This window comes from Netta rufina (assembly GCF_964035555.1).
Source record: "Netta rufina genome assembly, chromosome: 2".
Lineage (NCBI taxonomy): Eukaryota > Metazoa > Chordata > Aves > Anseriformes > Anatidae > Netta > Netta rufina.
Genome location: NC_140124.1, coordinates 45,692,753 through 45,712,636, shown reverse-complemented (window position 1 = coordinate 45,712,636; position 19,884 = coordinate 45,692,753). Strand labels below are relative to the sequence as shown.

The 19,884-nt window shown below is 41.6% G+C and overlaps 1 protein-coding gene across 1 annotated transcript in view; it reads right to left on the bottom strand.

Moving 5' to 3' along the window:
* TMEM108 (transmembrane protein 108) overlaps positions 1–15,903 on the bottom strand; it is a gene marked incomplete at both ends in the record, with an annotated part of 72,644 nt that extends 56,741 nt beyond the window's left edge. The window contains one exon of the mRNA XM_084281224.1: positions 15,864–15,903. Within this exon, the coding sequence (XP_084137350.1) occupies positions 15,864–15,903 (40 nt within the window). The remainder of the gene's footprint in view (positions 1–15,863) is intronic.
* Positions 15,904–19,884: the final 3,981 nt, after the last annotated feature.

Genomic DNA, 19,884 nt, shown 5'->3' with positions numbered 1-19,884 from the left:
TGGTGGATCAGTTGTCTCTTTGGAATGGGGGGTGGAGGGAACCAGGTCATATTTAACACCAGTATAAATCTAAATATGATCTGCTGAATAGAAATTTTCCCCCTGAAAATTAAACTATCAGAGCCACCAAGACCAGAACCTGGAGCTGATCACACCAGCTGTGGGCTGACAATGACTAAATTACTGTAATAGCAAAACCAAGCAGTTGTCAAGAAAATAAAATAATAATAAAATAATAATAAAATGACAATAAATTAAGAGCTACTTGAGCGATCTCAGATGAGTATTCATGCAAGTAGCTGCATGTGAAAAAGGACTTGAACAGACTTTCCATACACTGATGTGGAAAACAGAAGGAACGCCCTTAAGATGACGTTTTAATGGATACCTACTAACTTTAAGTTTTCCAAATAAATGTTCTGCAAAATCTATGCATTTGCAATACAGTATGAGCGTTACATTAGCTGCAGTAAAGCTGTGCCAAAAAGATGAGTTTCAGTGGGAGGTGTCCGTGCCCATAGCAGGGGGTTGGAACCAGGGGATCTTTAAGGTCCCTTCCAACTCAAACCACTCTGTGATGCTGTGATTGTATGATCCGAGCGAGCCCTAACTTGAATTCAAACCTGCTTTGTCTTCACTGTTGTCTGAATCGAAGCAACAAATCCGGAATTTTTCTGCACTGCAGGCATGGCCCAGGTTTATAATTATGTATGTCAGAAGGACAAAGCAATGAGTACCTGGACACTGGGGCTTGCTGAATATACACAGTATGCATCGAAACTAATGGAAAAAGTAGGGATTGAAGCTTGAACACGGTTTTCAACAACATGAAGCTCAACAGAAGGGCACAAGAAAGCCAGTCACAGCTCATGTAACTAATTGGTCTGTATCTATCATACTTGTCTGTATCATTTCTGTATTTTACTAATATAATATGTGAAGTAAATACATAAAGTAAAATACTGTAATTTATTTCAATGGAGCTCTAATGACTTAAAGCTAATCATGCACTTATATATTTCTGTGAATCCAATTCAGTGAATTAAAACAGCATCAGTGGAGTGACTCTGGACTTCCTCTATTAGAAGCATAGGCAGCATTTAATCTTTAGACCCTATAAAAGCATTACTAAAAAACTACTTTCATTTGTTGCTTATAGCAGTGAAACACTTTGGTATCCAGCAGCTCACAGACTGGAAGATAAAAGTTCAGAAAGAAACCTGCAGTTGTTACGCAGAGTACCAGAGATCCTAAGGTTTCCCTTTGGTGAGAACTTTCTTCTTGTTACAGACTAAATTCACCATGATTCACGTTCTTGCATGCTCTGTTCAGTTGTGTGACATATTTTCTAAACAATACTGAAAGTTGACCATTTCCAATGCTTTCATGTTCCCATTAAATATACTGTTACTTCGTTGACTGACCTGTAATTACCGAGCTTCCTCTTTACCAAAGCACGCTAACGATTTCTATGTCTGTTGGAATAATAATTTTCAGAGAGAAGAAGTTCAGAAACATTTTTTTCCTTCCTTGAATATTCTGGATTTTCTTTTTTTGAGCTATAGCTTCCATTCACTCTTTCAGGCTAAGCATTGAATTCGGTGACTGCAAGCACAGCACAGTGGAAGGGACAGACATTGCTTTTTGAGGGGGAGCAGCTTGGGTTGCCTACCGAAACTTTGCAGCATTCTCCTCACAGTCTGATTAATTCTTGTTCAAATGCTATTAAATAAAATTAAAGGAATGAAAACTGCAGGTGCTCTGTCATTGCCAGCAGTGTTTTAGAGTATTGCAATCTGAATATACATTAAAAACAGCCTAAGGGTGCTTTTAGCATAGTGGTTTAGAACTTAGCAAAGCTCCTTTAAAAAAGAGAGCCATTAATCCCCTCCATCACAAGAACTGGCTATAGAGAGGAGCCATCACAAATACAATTCAGTTCAAAGCTGAATAAATAGCCAGAAGGCTGCTGATGGGAATATTGTAGAAGCACAGCAGTCAGACATAGATTTCCAAGGTCTCTTTCTTTACATCATCTCCAAAGTGTGCCATGGAGCACTCTCTGGGGGTGAAGACTAGCTATCCGCAACACAGGTAGAGGCTCCTGGGCTGGAACCAGTAACACTGAAATACCACCGCCCTAACAAGCAGGCAGACCAAACTGCAAATTCACCGATGACTCTTTCCACGTTGTGCTCCTTGCTGCTGTTCATGGACATCTCCTGAATGAGTTATGGGCAAAGCTACGCATCTCTTTTTTTCAAGTTGAACAATCCTACCACGTTCCCGTGGCAATCAGTAGTGTCAAGGTCCTCTACGAATGAAAACGGGGATGAAGATGGGGAACAAGGCACAAGATTGATGCAGTTCATATGCAAACTTACCTTGGAGGCAATATCTTAAAAATCTACAGCGCCTGATGAATGCACCATAGGGTAGTAAATATGCTTAACAAACGTGTGGCAGACAGGCTGGAATTCTCTTATGCTGAACAATGGACAAATAGATAAAGTATTGAATAAAAATAAATTAATATTTTAAAATGCTGGAATGTGTGGCAAATTCAGTAAACTATGAGGTAGCTGTTTCCCTCTAGATAAATACAGTTCCCAATCTTTAACTCTTACAGTTTAATAGAAACAAAAAAGCCTCAGATCTGTCATGAAAATACATCATTGATAAGTGATAAGGAACAATATGAATGGTATCAGTGATATCATCTAACACAGCTGATGATTTTATATATGAAAACTGTAAAAGAAGTGCTTACGACTGGTGATTTATTTCTTCGTTAAAACACTTGTCCTTCAAACCAAACCCTGTAATTCATTGAAATTAACAGGGTCTTAAAATTGGAATATGCATTGTAAATTAATGCCTTTTTGAGCTTATATAATGTCAAGCACAATGTTATTGGCATCCTACCTTTCCTGTGTAAAAAATACTGCATGCTGCACTAATACATATTGGCTTACTTAGAAAAGCAAAGCTAAGAATGTAAATCTCTAAAGCCCATTTACCAGAGGCTCTCACAATATCCTGCCGTAACTCAATCCAGAACTGCCACAGTTCTACATTTTCCAAACCTGAGAAGCTCTCAGTTCAGTGTCTAGTGCATTTCAGGGCTGTCAGACTGAAACCATTGCAGCTAATAACTTTATAAAGGGAAAACCTTCTCACTGCCAAATTCATGACTGTTTCCTACTCTTGCACAGATGCATTGTACAAAATGCGTTTTGCCTTGTCGTGAATGAAAAAGCAGCCACAGATGACAAGTCTCACAGAACGACTTCATCTTCTTTCTTACTACAGATTGGACTTGCAGGGAACCACACTGATTTGAGACAATCTTCTTGACCCTTGCTGGCTGAGTTACCCACGCCTGCTCCTCTCTTCTCCTCCTTCAGTGGCAGAGTTTTGGATGGGCTTTCCAGCTGCATTTTGAAAAGGGCACCCAGAAATGCTGCTCTAAGAAATTCTACATGTGGGTCCTCGGTGGCTGTAAAGGAGTTACTTCTTTTAATAACTCATCTGTGGCTGTAGATCCTAAGAAACAAGAAAAACAGACCTGCATACTGGGTAGGAGTCAAACACCGGTGTGGTCATCTAGTGGCTGGTGTGAAGAGCTGCCTGGCATTGTGAAGCAGAGAGAAGAACTAATCCTCACTGGTCCCATGACTGAGAAAACTACAGAAGCTGAGGAGCCTCTCCTAGCATGGTTCTCTCGTTATCTCTGACTGTAAAAAATAATAATAAATAAAAGTCCTTGATTCCCTCCTCTACCAAATACCTTTATTTTTTTGCTTCCGTCTTTGCACAAGAACTGGTGGATCCAGGTGAAAAGCAGGGTACTGAACATGAAACAATGCCACCTCCGCTGCCTTATTTTGCTTGCTTTTCTCCATCTGTTTTTTCTACAAAGTACACCTATGATGGAAGCTTCCAAAACGAGAAGATAGTGCCACAGGCAAAACCAAAATAGGTGATTTTCCCCCTTTTGTTTTTCAGAAGTCTCTTCTATAGAGGATTCCCTTGCTGGCTGCCAGGGGCTCTTGGCAGCAGAAAGACTGACTGAGCTTTGTTACGAAATGTCATTCTTAAAAGTCTTTTTATTAATATTTTTCCCAGATTTATTTGTTACAGCAGCAAAAGATTTACTGCAAGTTCTAGAGTTATGTTTGGAGTGTTCATAATCCACGAATGTGAAGGATGTTGAAACTATGCAAAAATGTATTCCTTCCCAAAGTAACATTAATAATACATTTGCAGATATTGAGACCCGCTCTATACTAGTTGAGATAGAGTATGGGTGTAATGTATTCCCAAGCACTGTGGATAAATCACCTCTATAAATTCTTCATGCTATGCTGTAATCTCCAAAAGCTCTCTGACTAGTAAAAATCAGCCTGGCTGAGCAGTCTGGGATTCTTCTCACTATCTTATTATTCATCTGCCAGTGCCAGTGTGCGGTGGTTTTACCCTGCTGGGCAGCTGAGCTCCATTAAAACTGCCCTCTCACTCCCCCTCCTCAAAGGAAGAGGGGAAGAAAACATGATGGAAAGGGCTCAGGGGTTGAGATAAGGACGGGGAGATCGCTCAACAATTACTGTCACGGGTAAACCAGACTCAGCATAGGGAGATTAATGCAATTTATTGCCCATTACTAACAGACTAGAACACAGAAACTAAAACCAAACCAAAATCACCTTCCCCTCATCCACCATCTCCTACCTCCTCACCCCAAGCAGTGCAGGGAAATGGGAAATGGGGCTGTGGTCAGTCCTTAATGCTTCATCTTCCCTCACGGTCCCTCCCACGGGATGCCGTCCTTCCCCAACTGAGCCTACATGGTCCTCCCACAGGCAGCAGCTCTTCAAGCACTGCTCCCACACGGCTCCGTCCCACGGGGTCCATCCATGCCCCAGGAGCAAACTGCTCCAGCACGGGTCCCCCACGGGTGGGCGGCAGCTCCCCCCAGACCCCTGCTCCTGCACGGGCTCCTCTCCACGGGCTGCAGCTCCGGCCCGGGGCCTGCTCCTGCGGGGGCTCTCCATGGGCCGCAGCCTCCTCCAGGCCACAGCCACCTGCTCCACCGGGGGCTCCTCCACCCATGGGGGGGCTGCAGCGTGGAGATCTGCTCCATGTGGGACCCATGGGATGCAGGGGGACAGCCTGCTCTGATCTGACATGGGGCAGCTGCTGAGCTCTGCTCACAGAGGCCACCCTGCAGCCCCCCTGCTACCAAGCCCTTGCCACGTAAACCCAACACACAGTGACACCTGAGACACAGACAATGTCTTTACACATCTGGCACTGCACAACTTTACTTCAGCAAAGTGTTAATTTTTATTTTTTTTTAAACACTAACACAAACCTGCACACCTCTCTCCTAACCCCCCCGTGCATATCAGATCACTTAAAAATTTACTCGTCTGTGCTTTGCTTCTCATGATAGGGCACAGTAGTCAAAGCTTTTCAATATTTTCTGCTTGGTCTCCTTACTTATAAAAGTATCTGGCATAAAAGGCAGACGCATATTTCCACTTGTCGCAACATTCACCTGCATGCTTTCCCAGAAGCAACTTTAAACGTGCAATCACAATAAAATAGTTGTTTACACCTCCAACTTAGTTCTTCCAAAATCATATGTGAAATGGCCATACTGCACACCAGTCCTTTCTTAATGGTGATAAGCATCATATTCTACTCACAACTAACCTTCGGAGGAATATACCTCTATAAGCTCGTGCATTACTTTAAAAATCAACTGTAAATACCACTTTGAAGATTTTAGTACCCAGGCAAGCCCAATGCTTGGGTTGAGTTTCATTCCTTTGTGAATAATGCTTCCCAGAGCAAACACGCAGAAGCACATCCTTTCTGCTAGACCATGAACTAGGTAACATAGCACTCCTATCCACATAGCCACTGAACAGGAACAGAAACTCTTGTCACAGCCAGTGACAATATGCCTCCAGTCCAAAATGCAGGACATACGATATGCAATTTGGAGATGCGTCAGGACCATGTGTGATCTCCTTTCCCCCATGGATACAAAGCTTGAATCCTCTCAATCCACAGGACAAAACAGGCTTCTCACTTGTCCATGCCACGCTGAAAAACATCACCTCTGCTGGACTGTGAAGTGCTGAGGACTGAGATTTCCCGGTCTCCCCTAAGTCAAGAGACAGCGAGTGCAAGAGGGACTCTGTCCTAGCTTCACTGCATTGTCTGAAAAGCAAGCGCAACTTGCGAATTAATTTGAGAGTAACATGTCTCTGCTCCATAAACCTCACGTTTATGATTACATGTGTTAGGATAGGTGTTGGTAACATCATAATCAAACACCACCTGATTTCCAGATGAGCATTTGGATTTGTGAATTCATTTGGATTCCCGTCTCATCCGCTGACATTTTGACAGGAGACACCTGAGGGTGCAGAGAACGTTCCCTGTAGGGGACAACCCTTTGAGGACTAAACACAGGATTATTCAACCAGAAAATTTAATTTTAAAAGATAAATACTAGGAGGCAGATTTCTTTTCTTCATTCATTTTTCACACTTTCTGTAATAATCCAAATACTTCTAAAAATAAAACCAGAAGGATCACATATCCAGTGCCTGTTAATAGAAAAATAATTGGCTTAAATGAGGCACATGCTCAAAAGCACAAAATAAATGGCCCAACAATTCTTTGGAGAGTTACGGTATTTTTAGCCATATGGTATTTCTTATTAATTGTTATAAAAACTAAGAGCCAACTATATGTTCAGCACTGTACAACACCTCCACATCCTGTCAAATCTTAACCCAAAACGCTTGCAGTTCAAAAGATTAAGACATGTAGGAACAAGGGATACTGAGAAATGTAGTGACAAAAACAACAGCCCAGGTGCTCCTCAGTATTAGACGGTGAATTAGTCCCTGCTCCTTGCAGCTGCATCTGGATCATCTCTCATCGGGGAATTACAAAATGGACTCTTTCTCCCCCACAGTCAGCAAATGGAAAGAAGGAAGAAAAAGGGAGCATATTTAGGGGCTTAACAACACACACCAGCTCTACAACATATTTTGGGCCTTTAGCGATTTATGATAATTGAAAGTAACCCTCAAGCTGTTCTTCTTTGTGTGATGAGGCTGCTCTGGAGCACAGCCAGCCCGGAGTCCAGAGCTGCATAAGCTCCCACGCTGAACTGTGCCATGCAGCTCTAGGTCACAGCACAGCCTGTGGAACAATGCTAAAAATTTTGATATAGCAGTGAAAAGCACTGTAGGAAAGACACGTTGCTCTGGTAGCAGTGAAGCACAGGCAGCTGGATGTTCTGGTTTGAGCTTGGTGCTACAGCATCCCCGCAGCTCTCCCTGCTGCCTATTTTATATGAGGCCACATGCAGGAAATGGTGACCTTCTCAGGGCTGTGAAGAACCACATGAAGTCACAAAATGGCATCATTATCTTCTACAGGAGAGAAGGATATTTTCTATCCTGGAAAACACCAATGAAGACAGGTGCCTTGTAATCCAGAGGAGAAGCTCAGTGGCCTGGAAGGTTAAGAGATGGTCCCAGTAATGATACAGACCAAGATGGGTGCCTCAGAACAACCTTTGATTTCTGAAACATTCCTGAAAAAAAGAGTGCGTCAAGTCTATGTGCACTGCATACCTCTCACTCCAGGTTTTCTCTGGCTCTGTAAACTACAAGGAGAGAGGACCTTCGTTTTTCCTGCTGTAGCCCTTCCTTGGAAGATGTACACCAAGCACTCTTTGCCTTGTGATGCCTCCTGTCCAGCAGTCTCTAACTCGGAGGTCAGAGGATTTCTATCTGAAATAGCAGCAACATCTATGCTTTGCGGCTACTCTGCTAGTAATAGTCCCAGTCATAAATGTCCCAAGGGTCAGGAAAGATGCACTGCAAATACACCCAGCCAAGGCCCAGGGTCCTGTTTCCCTCTCTTTTAGATGTTACCCTATCTTGCAAATGATCTCTCTCCCTAAGAGATTGCTCTGCTTGAAAAAAAAGCTGCCAGTGTCCACTCCTATTAAGCCACTGCAACTACTCCATTTCTGTGCATCCTCCTTGTCCACTCCTGGGAATCACTCGTCACTTTCTCCATCCCTAAGCACCAAGCCTTCTTTCCCTCTGTCTGGCAGAGCTGCCCCCATCTCCCTCCAGTGCAGGCTTCATCCTCAATAACCGTCAGTGCACTTCTGTGCAGAGCAGGCTGTAATGTGATTAACTTTATGCTTCACAACCTCAGTGTAAGAAGTAGGTCCCGGGGTAGGGATTTGACATGAAGCTCTCAGGCACGTACAGGGCCTCGGTCAGAAAAACAGCTCTTCCTTCCTGAAATGGCAGAATAATACAGTTCTGAACTACACGAAATGGCCAATTGCTCGAAGGAAACAACACTGCCAAACCTGAGCACTACTGAAGGGAAAGACATGAAACAGGAGATAATTGCTCCATTCTACCTCCAAGACAAGGCCAAAAGATCACAGGGTTTGCAACCATTTCTTTCTCTCTGTGTGCTGCGCTTTAAGGCTCTGAATTAACTCTCTCAATACAAACACGAGTGGTTTGCCTTGCAAGCATATACTTACCGTTGTCCATTTATCAGGTACTTGCATTGTTTGCTGTCTTCACTTTGTCTTCTCCCTGACATCTTAATTGTAGTGTCTGCATGTTAATTGTTAATGCCCTCAGCAATGAGAAGCTGTGATATTACAATGAATTCGCAGCCTCTACAGGAAAGAGTGCTATCTAATGCTTTAGCACACACTGCAAAACCATCGTTCTCCTTCTCATGGGATGCTGCCTTTTTCAAATCATAAAGAATTAGAAACTTCATGCTAAAGAACTGAGAGATTCTCATGGGCTGGCTGCAAGGGAATTCCTGCAGCAGCAAAGTCCTGGGTCCTACAAAAAGGGCTTCTAAGCTGGTCAGAAATTGTGCTGTTTTCCACGCAGTTTACACAAAAGCACTGTCAGTAATTTGCTACCACTGTAAATGTGTACTTGATTCAGTGTCCATGTTTTAATTTTCCTTTGTAACTCTTGGTCTTGCAAAGCACTGATTATTATTCATCAGCTCTGAGGCAGAAGACGTGTCAGGCTCTGCACAGTATTACACAGTTTTGAAACAAAGTCTGCTCCCTTACATTAGAAGAAAGGGGATCAGATTTTCCAAAGCATCTTGGCACTCCATGTCAAAGCCACATGCCTACTGCAATTCTTAAAGACACCTGCAAGAGTTTCACACTTAACTGCCATTAAAATAAAAAGCAGATTAACATCTAGTTAGTCTGCTTAGGTACTTAGGGAAACTCATTGATTTCTCAACTGAGTTATTACGCATTTGCTGATTTGGAAAACCCAGCCCCAAAATCTTGCCTTTTTCCCTGAGTATGACAGGAGCCAGGTTTCAAGTGAGAAGAGTAGCTTGGAGAACCACGTAATCGTCCCTGTACAGAAGAAAAGCTCAGTGATGGGAAAGCTGGTAGAGCTATACAGCAGTGCTCTTTCCGCAAGTGTTTGTTGCAGGTGGAGTTTTGAAGTCTTTCACTGAGTTGAATGTGCCTAAATTTTGACATGAACTCAAGCTCTTTGTCGATCTACTGTGGAATTGGATAGGACATTTGTATACTTACTGTTTAGAGATATGGTAATACCCACCACCTGAGGCCATACTCTTTGGATGACACTTGGTTTTATATATGCTTCTTATGCTTCTTCTAAATTTTTTACAGTCTACAATGGACATACACAGGTGATCAAAGCTAGTATAACCTCTACAGTTAGAACTTCCCTGTCAAAAAGTGCCGAGGGGTGGGTGTAGGGGGAAGCATTCAAAGGCTTTGCAAAAAGTTGAAGACATTTCTAACCTATAAGACTTCCAGACCCTAAAGTCAGCAGTATAAATCTCCCTGTATCACTGATAGCAGTACGACGTGTCCATGTGCCTGGCAGTTCACACATAAGGGAATATCAGATAGCAATGTTTATTAAGTATCTAACAGTTAGTCATTTTTCTGTCCTTGCAGGAACGCTGTCACAGGCACTGGATTATTCATGGACACTAGACAGCAGTGTGTGTGCTGCCATAAAAATCGCTGTATGTCAAATTATTGGAACATGGTCCAACAGAGATTCAAGCGTATGGCTAGTGCTGCCATAGGAGCAGAGCTTGCTAAGAGCTCAATTTCCATATTTAATTGCATTTGCTGGGTTAGGGCTTGATTACATTGTCAGAAACATACCGATGTCTCCTAGGCACAAAGAGCAAGGAAAGAAGGCTTTGGTGAAGGAACAAAGTGTTCGACAGGATGTTTTTGGTTTATAATTCAACATAAAGCAAAGCTGGAGACATGGAAGCCAGGAAGAAAATCGCAATCCTGCTAAAGGCAATGGGACTTTTGCCACTGAACTCAACAGGACCACTATTTCATGGTCACTAGGCTCCTGCCAGTGTATCAGAAACAATTCCTCCTCCACTTGACTTGATGCTGAGTCTCAGAGACACACACGTTATATTACACAAGCTGCTGAGTCTTTGTTCCTAAAGTTTAATTTCTGTTAGAGATGGATGAATAAACTTTTGAAAAGGAAAATAGGGAAGTCAAATTTTTACTCCCGTCTATTCACTTTCCCTCTAAAACCTCTCTCAAGGCTAGAGGCAAACAATACTGGATCTAAAATAAAAGATTAGACAGGCACACTGTGTTATAATGGGGATTGCTCCAGGTCCAAAACACAAATAATTCACAACACAGGATGGAGAGAATATTATGGATTAATTTTTGATCTATCAGATAATCTCTTTACCAAGAGTGAAAGGAATTTTAAAACCAAACCCTTGCAGCGTTTTCCAGTTTGGGTAAACAACCACATTTATGCAAATGTATTTAATATCTCGGTTTTCTAGCATAATGGTCATAGATGTTGTTACTAGGATGTCCCACTACCAGCCTGAATGCTTGACGCATACAAACACTGGGAAGTTATGCGTGTTCTCATTAATTTTCAAAAATCTACAGGGTTCTAACACAAACAGTGCCAGTATAAGCATATAAATGAAGGTACTTAATGCCAAGAACATAATCAGACTATCAAATGGTATGTGCGAAAGCATGAATTGCTTGTCTGCCAATAGAATGAGCAAACATAACAACCTCGCTGTCTGCTGGCTTTTTATTCCAAATTCAGTGTCAAGGACTTAAGCCACGACCTGAAATTCTATAGCCCCAGGCCTGCTCCATATTTTTCTCTGTTTCGCCAAATCTGCAAGAGCAGTGAAGGAGCTCTCACAATATGTTAGTTGCTCAGGAGGGTCCCTGTGCCCTAAATTTGTCTCTGCTCTTAGCAGAACAATGCAGAACATGCCCCCCACCCTGTCAAACTCTTTATTGAGCTTGTGCACTCTGTGAAATGCTACCCAAACGTTATGTGTTTAAGGACACGACTGTTGTTGGAACCAGCAAATTTAAAATAAATATTGCAGACTGCTCTTGGGAACAATCTCAGGTTTAGAATAACAAGAGCCATAGGATTCAAAGAGCTGTGCTTATCCAGCCAGTGAGCAGGGACATGTTCTCTTGTGCGTGTGCAGCAGAAATCTCACCAGAGGGCACATCAAGGACGCTGGAGCCTGTATCTGATAAGAAAATGTATATTCAATTAAACTTCTTTATAAGCTATGCCAGTTTGCTTTTAAAGCCCTCTTTAACAGAGAGCTCTGTTTTTCCAGGAAAGGATCACAGAAGGGAAATGGAAAGCAGCAGCTTCTTTCAAGAAGGCAAAGTTTCTGTTAAGAAACTGAAGCAACAATCTGGGACTTAACTGTGGGAAAAGCAGGCGTAGATTTCTTGCTTGCTGTGTGCTGCCTGGTGGGCAGCCTGTTACCAAGCCACGTGACTCACAAATACAAATGCTGCAACCCAGTGAGTATCCCAAAAAGCTTTGTACATGAAACACTGCATACCCAGAGGCTGTTTACCTTTCTAATTTTTAAGCAAAACAGATGGACTCTTTGCTAGATAACCACTCCCCCGCTGTTCTCTTTGCTGAAGCTATCACCTACCCGTCTAACAGAGCACACCGAAAATGGCAGTTTCTTTCCTTTCTGCAAGTTCCAAGAATGATCGAAAGAGACTCTCTCCCAACGTGCATCAAGCGATCCCGCTACCTTAAAGCATACGTCAGCCGTATGTTCCTATCACATGGATTAATTATACATGGCTCGTGCAAACTGAGAGAGCTCTGTCAAAGCAGGCAGGCTCATTTACGCTGAGGACACAGTACCCAGAATATCTACGTGGTCACAGGATCAGGGGGTTTTATGGGAGCTTTTGAAATTGTCTAGATGACCCCTGTCTCCCCTGAGAGATGTTTTTTTTTTTCCATTAGGTGCTTCAGTGGCAGAGTGTCTCCAATCCTCCTGACCATCCTGTTCTAGCATTTCAGGGCCCTAACCTGCGACAGCATTTCGGCCTGATGTCTAATGACAAGTTCCCTGCTGCTTTATAAATCCATTTCTTCGTGCCTTATCTACTATGGGCACAGAACAGGCTATTCCCCTGCTTCTGGCTATCGTCTTTTTTGTACTGTTGCCATGCCTCCCTGCTTGCTCACAAGCACCGGTGCACACCATCTTAGTGAAGCTACGTAATTATGCACAGCCACTACTCGGCAATAGAAACAGGAGTTGGTGGGTGCTGGGTCCTATCAGAGGCAGTAGCCATTAGGGACAATGGTGCTCAGCACCTCGCAGAAGCCACTGAGAACTGGGTGTTCTCTTAAACAGGAATTTAACAAACTCATGTAGCTTCTCAAATATTTATGGAAAGGGGGATGAGCCCCCGGAATAGTGTCAGACGTGCATGGAGCACCAGCTCGTGCTTACCCTTTTTACAGCGTGAACTTCACTGCAAGAGACTTAACAAAACGCACTCAGGCTGCCAGGAGGAAGGCGAGCTGCCTCCACAGCAAGAGGACACAAGATTTGTGACAGCGTGTGGTGTAAGGCACAGCCACTCTCTGCCATTTTTGCTCGGTTTGCTACTGAGAGCTGTGCGTCTGCACATGGGAGGCGCTTTCTGCTGATATTACCGGGCATCGTGCCAGGCCTCAATGATGAAAGAGTGATGCTGGGGAACGCACTAAGTGATAATGGCATGAAGAAACACTCAGACTGGCATTCATTTCCAGATGCTATGGTGACAGGTCCTCATACAGACGCCGGTGCTGTAAGTAAACAGAAAATAAAAGTCGCTCCATTTTTCAGGAAAATAAATGTCTGAAGAAGAAAGTCTCATACACAGCTCGTGTGCCAAGGGCTCTACCAGTTACCTTTCTCCACATTTTCCCTAGTTTATATGCAACTTGGATCCTCTCCGTGAGCAGTGCATGCATGGTAAATTATAATGTGCATGTTTTATTACAGAAAATGCAGACATATTGTGGCTCATGCTGTAGGGCTTAAATCATCACATTAGGTCTTTATAAAAAATGGAGATCGCTCAGCCTCATGGGAAAGGCATTTGCATCTTCATCATTACAGAGGCAACAAACTTCATCCATAAAGATGTGCCTAGAACAAATGGCAGCAAATTGTGGACACATGTTTTGCTTTAATTGGTCCTCATCAACTCCATCTAGCTAGTGACTTCAAAAAGCTCTCACTAAGAAACCCCTTCCAAAATTTTTGGTTTAATCTTTTTATGTTCTTTTTTAAACGTCTCGGAGATTTCAGATTAAATAGAATCTTTGAAGATACAGTTTGAAAGCAGCGCTTCTTTACAGTTCTATCACATGTTTAATTACTTATTCATAAATTATGAATGGCTAGAGGTAAAGCAGCATTGCCCAGAGCCCCTGTCCTGGGCCAAATGTGGTATTGCAATTTTTACAAAGTCTATCTCTTGACAACTGGGATCAGAGTCAAGCCAGCTACAACCATATTCAAAAGAGCAGCTGCTGCTAGTGCCATTTTCACATACTATTCTTGATCAGCATAAATGGATGGAATATGCTCTTTTTGGAAAGCACAGCAGAGGAATATGGATGGCAATAGACTGATTACATAACTCATCTGAAATTCACCAAACAGACAGATGCTACATTTAGTCTCTCAAATTCTTATTTAGAGATGGGCCTGATTCCTTAAAAAATACAGCTCACATTTCCTACCGGTGTATAAAACAGAAGAGTAAGCTTTTTCTTCTAGCCCCCAAACCAAGCAGTCCTCACAAGAATGAGGGCCCCACTGTCTCAGACTCTGCATAGACACACAGCTGAATACAGTGCAAATGAACAGAGGTGGAAATGAATGCACAGAAGGGTGTAGCCACTGCTGGCCCAGTAGCACAGCTGGGACTCAACGAAGGTGTGACAAGTCTCATAGCAGTGCACCAGGTTTGGGATGAAACTACTTCTTCTTACCTGTCTTGCCTCTCCAGCTGATCACCGGTTGTACAAAATCCACCAACACTTCATTCAAGACATCCCACTTTTTGATTCATAAGAGTACAAACACAGGGCACCTCTCTCTGTAAACCTAAGCCTCAATTAACCACTCATAACATACCAGACAAGATGAAAATCCTGCTACATCAGAGAGGCAGCACCACAGACCCAGTTGTTGCAGTTGCAGGTAAGGAAGGAAGGCATAGGACATCAGTGAATCAGGCCAAAATAAAACATATTCCTTTGACACTCTTCTTGATTTTTTTGTTGTTGTTGTAAATTAGAATAGCAGAAACAACCAGTCTAGCAAAACAAAGAAATCTCTTGCTTTATACCCTGATGGTAATGAGTAAAACAAAGATATATTAACCAGATTTTTGTAAAAGCCTATAAAATACTTGGTTTTTTGGGGTGTGTATGTGAAAATTAATCTAACAATATTCCTTGCATTGTTCATCCTGTGAATATTAAGCATGTTTTTGTGGTTTCTGTCTAGCTTGGAACAGAGTAAGAGAAATCTATAAATAACCGTGTAATATAATATGCACATTGAAGTGAGAAGTTCTGCTGAAGAGGCAACATAAACTTTTAAAGAAAGATTCTTACTGTAAACTAGCAATTTCTTTTGCAAAACATACAATGAAGATAGTACAGTTATATTTTGTCTTTTCTCATTTTACTTACCTTCCAAAATTTTGAAGAAAAAGTCACAAATTATGATGTTTACACTAAAAATATCAGTCTACAGAAATGTCAATACTATCTAACACCTAAAATCTTGCTTTATGCCTGTGGATAGGGCAAAGAGCCCTTATCTGCACAACCTAAATTTCACCTTTTTGGGAGTCTTTTTGCTAGACTTCCATATTGCATAAACTCTTCTGAAAGCAAAAACCCAGAAAAAATAATCCAGTAATCTCCGGAAGTGACACAGAATTTAGTCTGTGTGAGTCTGGGGCTCCTTTCCCATCACTCTCAGACCTTTTTGAAAGAACATCACCAGACGTTAGATGGATCCCATTTGTCCACAGCGAAATAGACAAAAATGATCATTACAAAAAAGTTGTTGCATTATTCCTTCCAACCATCATCCTCTGCTTCTACTTCTCATTCTCCTGAGGGTGTTTAGTTTCAAGGCACAGCAGATCACATTCACCCTTGTACAAGACTCTGTGGCATCACCTGATACTTTAATTTCTTTCTTTTTTTTTTTTTTTTATTACATCTCCAAACATCTCAATGAACAAGAGAATTTAACTTCTTCGTGGTTCCTCCAGGTAGATGACACAAGACACATGGTTATGTGCCTTTCTCAGTTGTGGCTAGCATAAATAATACTACCTTATTTATGAATTTGAATGATTTAATTCTTACAGAGAAAAAAAATATATATTTACTTACTAAACAGTTGGCAATAGAGGACCTGTAAGCTTCTCTTCATGGTATCATGTGATCCTGCTGGTCTGCCAGTTTATTCATGATTCTGTCAAGGAAATCAAGAAAATAAAATGATTTGTGATTTACTACAAAATTCATGCTTATTATTGCACCTATTGATTACAAAGTAAGATGGAGCTTCACAGGAAAAATGTATTGATTAGCAAAAGGAAAATTTAGGGCTTTAGCCTTTTTAGCCATGCTTTCCAACAGCTTGGCAGTGAAGGGTATATCTAAAAACAAAGCTATCCCCTACAAAGGGTACAACTTCTTCACTGAAGAGCAAACATGAGATGCTGACACTGCCAGGCAGCTGTGCAGGGCCCACAGAGCTGGAGCCGGCTCCTGGAGTCTCCCTTCTTGCATCACTCCAGAAGTCCTCAGAGAATATTTTCAAATACTCGTCACAGGTGTTTTTCACCTCAGTTTTAAACATCAACCCCAGTCACACTGATGTTAATTATTCACATTTTGAGGAAAATAAATGCATAAATCAGAAGCGAGAAGCAAACACCACCGTGAGTAATGTCTCACTGAGGACCCAAAGACAGCACAGCATTTACGCTTTTCATTCTATAAAAAAGATTTGTTGGAGATTCATAACCAACTTGAAAGATAGGACACTGAGATTCCTCTTGTGAATATTAAACAGTGTGTTCTATCTTCTCAGTTTCAGTTCAACAATTTCTTCTTCCAAACTACTTGGGACGTTCCTGAGTCACTTTTACGTGCCTTCATAAAAATCTTTCAGAACTTACTTAAAATGCAGTCCTGAATATATAAGATAAAGAATCCAAACCAATGAGTAACACTTTGGAACTGAATAAATGCTGACCAGTTTGTGAAAACAGAACTGTATTTAACTATATTTTATGCAGAAGGCCTGTAAGGATTAACACTTTTCTTTCCTGTGCTCTGTAACAAAAGATGCTTGGGTTTTGTTAAGTTACTGGATACAGTAATTTGTGTACACAAATTTGGCTTCTCTCATGCTTTCTTTCCCATTTAAAAAGGGACCTTAAAACATCGGAGGAACTCGCAGAAATTTCAGTATTTGTAAGGTGTTTTCTTCTAACTGAAAGCAATCATCTGTGAATGAATTTATTACTCTTTAATCAGAATTATGCTCATAATGATGCTGGATCATGAAGACTTCCTGAAGGACCCCAGTCTTTCCTTTCTCCTTGAGGTTTATCAAACAACAAGGCAAACACAGTAAAAAAAAAAAAAAAAAAAAAAAATCTTTATGCATAATCATATGCATTTCATATGGTCCATTACAGCACTTTGCAAAGACACGTAGAAAAAGCCTGTGCATTTAGGGTTGCAATTTCAAATTCTCCACTTTTTATTGTATTTACGTGACTCCAGATTGTTCAGTGCTTGTAAATTCTGGTCTGACATACAATTAAAGCCAGAGCCCTTGGGGATATGGAATCTATATTGTCAGTGGTTTATCTGGTTCTTACCCTTTTCTGCATATATTTTTATTAATACCTTAATGGTGAAAGCATGGTCAACACAGGCTTTTTGTATAGTTCACACTGTGCTTGGTAACTGTGATGTGATCCACTATTTTGGGCTGTGAACCACAACTGATTCATATTTCCCTTCCATCTCCATGTTAACGCTGCCCGTAGTGTATAAAAGCATTTTACTTATAAATTCTGGTCTTGTGGTTAAAATAAATGCGATGCTGTTGAATATTTATTTATTTAGATGGAACTCCTAGGGTAATTTACCCTGTGCTAAGATGTAGGAATAAGTGTGTATATGGGGAAAGAAACAAAAATCAGCACTTGAAAACTTTCATCATGTTTTTCTGTTGTTTTCAGTTAGAAAATTTATCTTCTTGATTATATGGCGACAAAAATCTACTTCAAGAACTCACTAAAACTGCGTAAACCAAAATTGCCTTGAGTTTGCAACCTCTAAAATTTCTTCAAAGTTCTTGGCATGACTTAAGGTTAAACATAAAAGCGTGGAAAATAGTGCAAATAAATCCATATTTTTGAATATCGAATTTTTATGTAAAAGAGATGCATGCAAAGCAAAGATTTAACTGATAGGTACTGTAAGATAAGATAGATTTAATGAGATTTACTTGTATGTTGGGAAGCCAAATCGCGTCAGCAATGATTTTCCAAAGACAGGGTCTGAACATGGGATCTAACTGCCATGTCTTATTACTAATTATTCCTTACTCATCTCTTCCTTGTCATACACATGGTGGCTGGGCAGAGAATGGATTGAGAGCAGCCCTGAGGGGAAGGGCTTGGGGGTGTTGGTTGACGAGAAACTCAACGTGAGGCAACAGTGTGAGCTTGCAGCCCAGAGAGCCAACCATGTCCTGGGCTGCATCAAAAGCAGCGTGGCCAGCAAGCTGAGGGAGGTGATCGTCCCCTTCTGCTCTGCCCTTGTGAGCCCCCACCTGAAGCACTGCATTCAGCTCTGGGGCCTTTAGCACAAGAAGGACTTGGAGCTGTTGGAGTGAGTCCAGAGGAGGGCCACGAGGATGCTCAGAGGTCTGGAGCACCCCTCCTATGAAGACAGGCTGAGGGAGTTGGGGTTGTTCAGCCTGGAGAAGAGAGAGAGAGCCTGTGGAGACCTTGTAGCGGCCTTCCAGTGCCTAAAGGCGGCTACAGGAAAGCTGGAGGGGGCCTCGTTATCAGGGAGTGTAATGATAGGAAATGGTTTTTAAACTAAAAGAGGGGAGATTAAATTTAGATATTAGGGAGAAATTTCTTTACTCAGAGGATGGTGGGGCACCAGAACAGGCTGCCCAGAGAAGCTGTGGATGCCCCATCCCTGGAGGTGTTCAAGGCCAGGCTGGATGGGGCTTTGGGCAACCTGGGCTGGTGGGAGGTGTCCCTGCCCATGGCAGGGGCACTGGAACAAGGTGATTTTTAAGGTCCCTTCCAATGCAGAGCATTCTGTGATTCTGTGATCTGTCACGAACAAGAGAGGTTACAAACTGAGTGTTAGCTGGGGGGGCTCCGGTTCACCAACCCATGGTTTCTGAAGTAACTAAGGAAGCAGTTTTAGGCACTAACAGATTAGCAGAGCTATGCACACGCAGATGGCAAATGCAGACACACAGCCAGCTCCTGACCTTGCACAGATTAATATAAAACCAGAGTATTGCCACCTGTTTTAAATCAACTGTAATTAACAAGAAAAAAAAATATAAAGAGTGAGCAGGAACAAAAAATAGTACAGGAAAAAAAATGCATTTGAAAAGTATGTGTTAAGCTTTAAAAATCTAAGAGCTATTCTGAGTAGATGAGTTTTCTGCTCATTCTAGCTTCGCTCTATTCTTTTAACACTTCCTCAAGTTTTCACAGGAGTACACTTTGCCAAAATATTCATTTTGAAACATATTTTGCTTCAATATTTGATGAGCCATTCTGACTATTTGAGGGAATTATGCATTACAAATATGTTGGATCTTTGATTAGGATCGAAAAAAATAAAGATTCTTAAACTTCATTTCCTAGATTCATAGTTATGTTTCTAACTACTTGGGTATATTCCCAATCACTCTGAAGACCCACTCGCTCTCCTCTAAAGATTAGAAAATAATAGTCTAATTAAAGCTTTTCCTTTCCTTTCCTTTCCTTTCCTTTCCTTTCCTTTCCTTTCCTTTCCTTTCCTTTCCTTTCCTTTCCTTTCCTTTCCTTTCCTTTCCTTTCCTTTCCTTTCCTTTCCTTTCCTTTCCTTTCCTTTCCTTTCCTTTCCTTTCCTTTCCTTTCCTTTCCTTTCCTTTTTTTTCTAGACTGTAATGCATGTTGGTATATTTAGAAGTAACAAATCTAGTGCAAGTTTGTACACTCAAATTCATTTTAAGTTATAAAGACCCATCTTCAATAGCAAAATTGGTGGAAATTTGTAACCACTAAGGGTGTTACATGCCTAGTCTTAGATACCTGTGTTTGAAAACACCAGCTAATGTGGTGTTTGAATAGAGCTTACATATTTTGCCCTT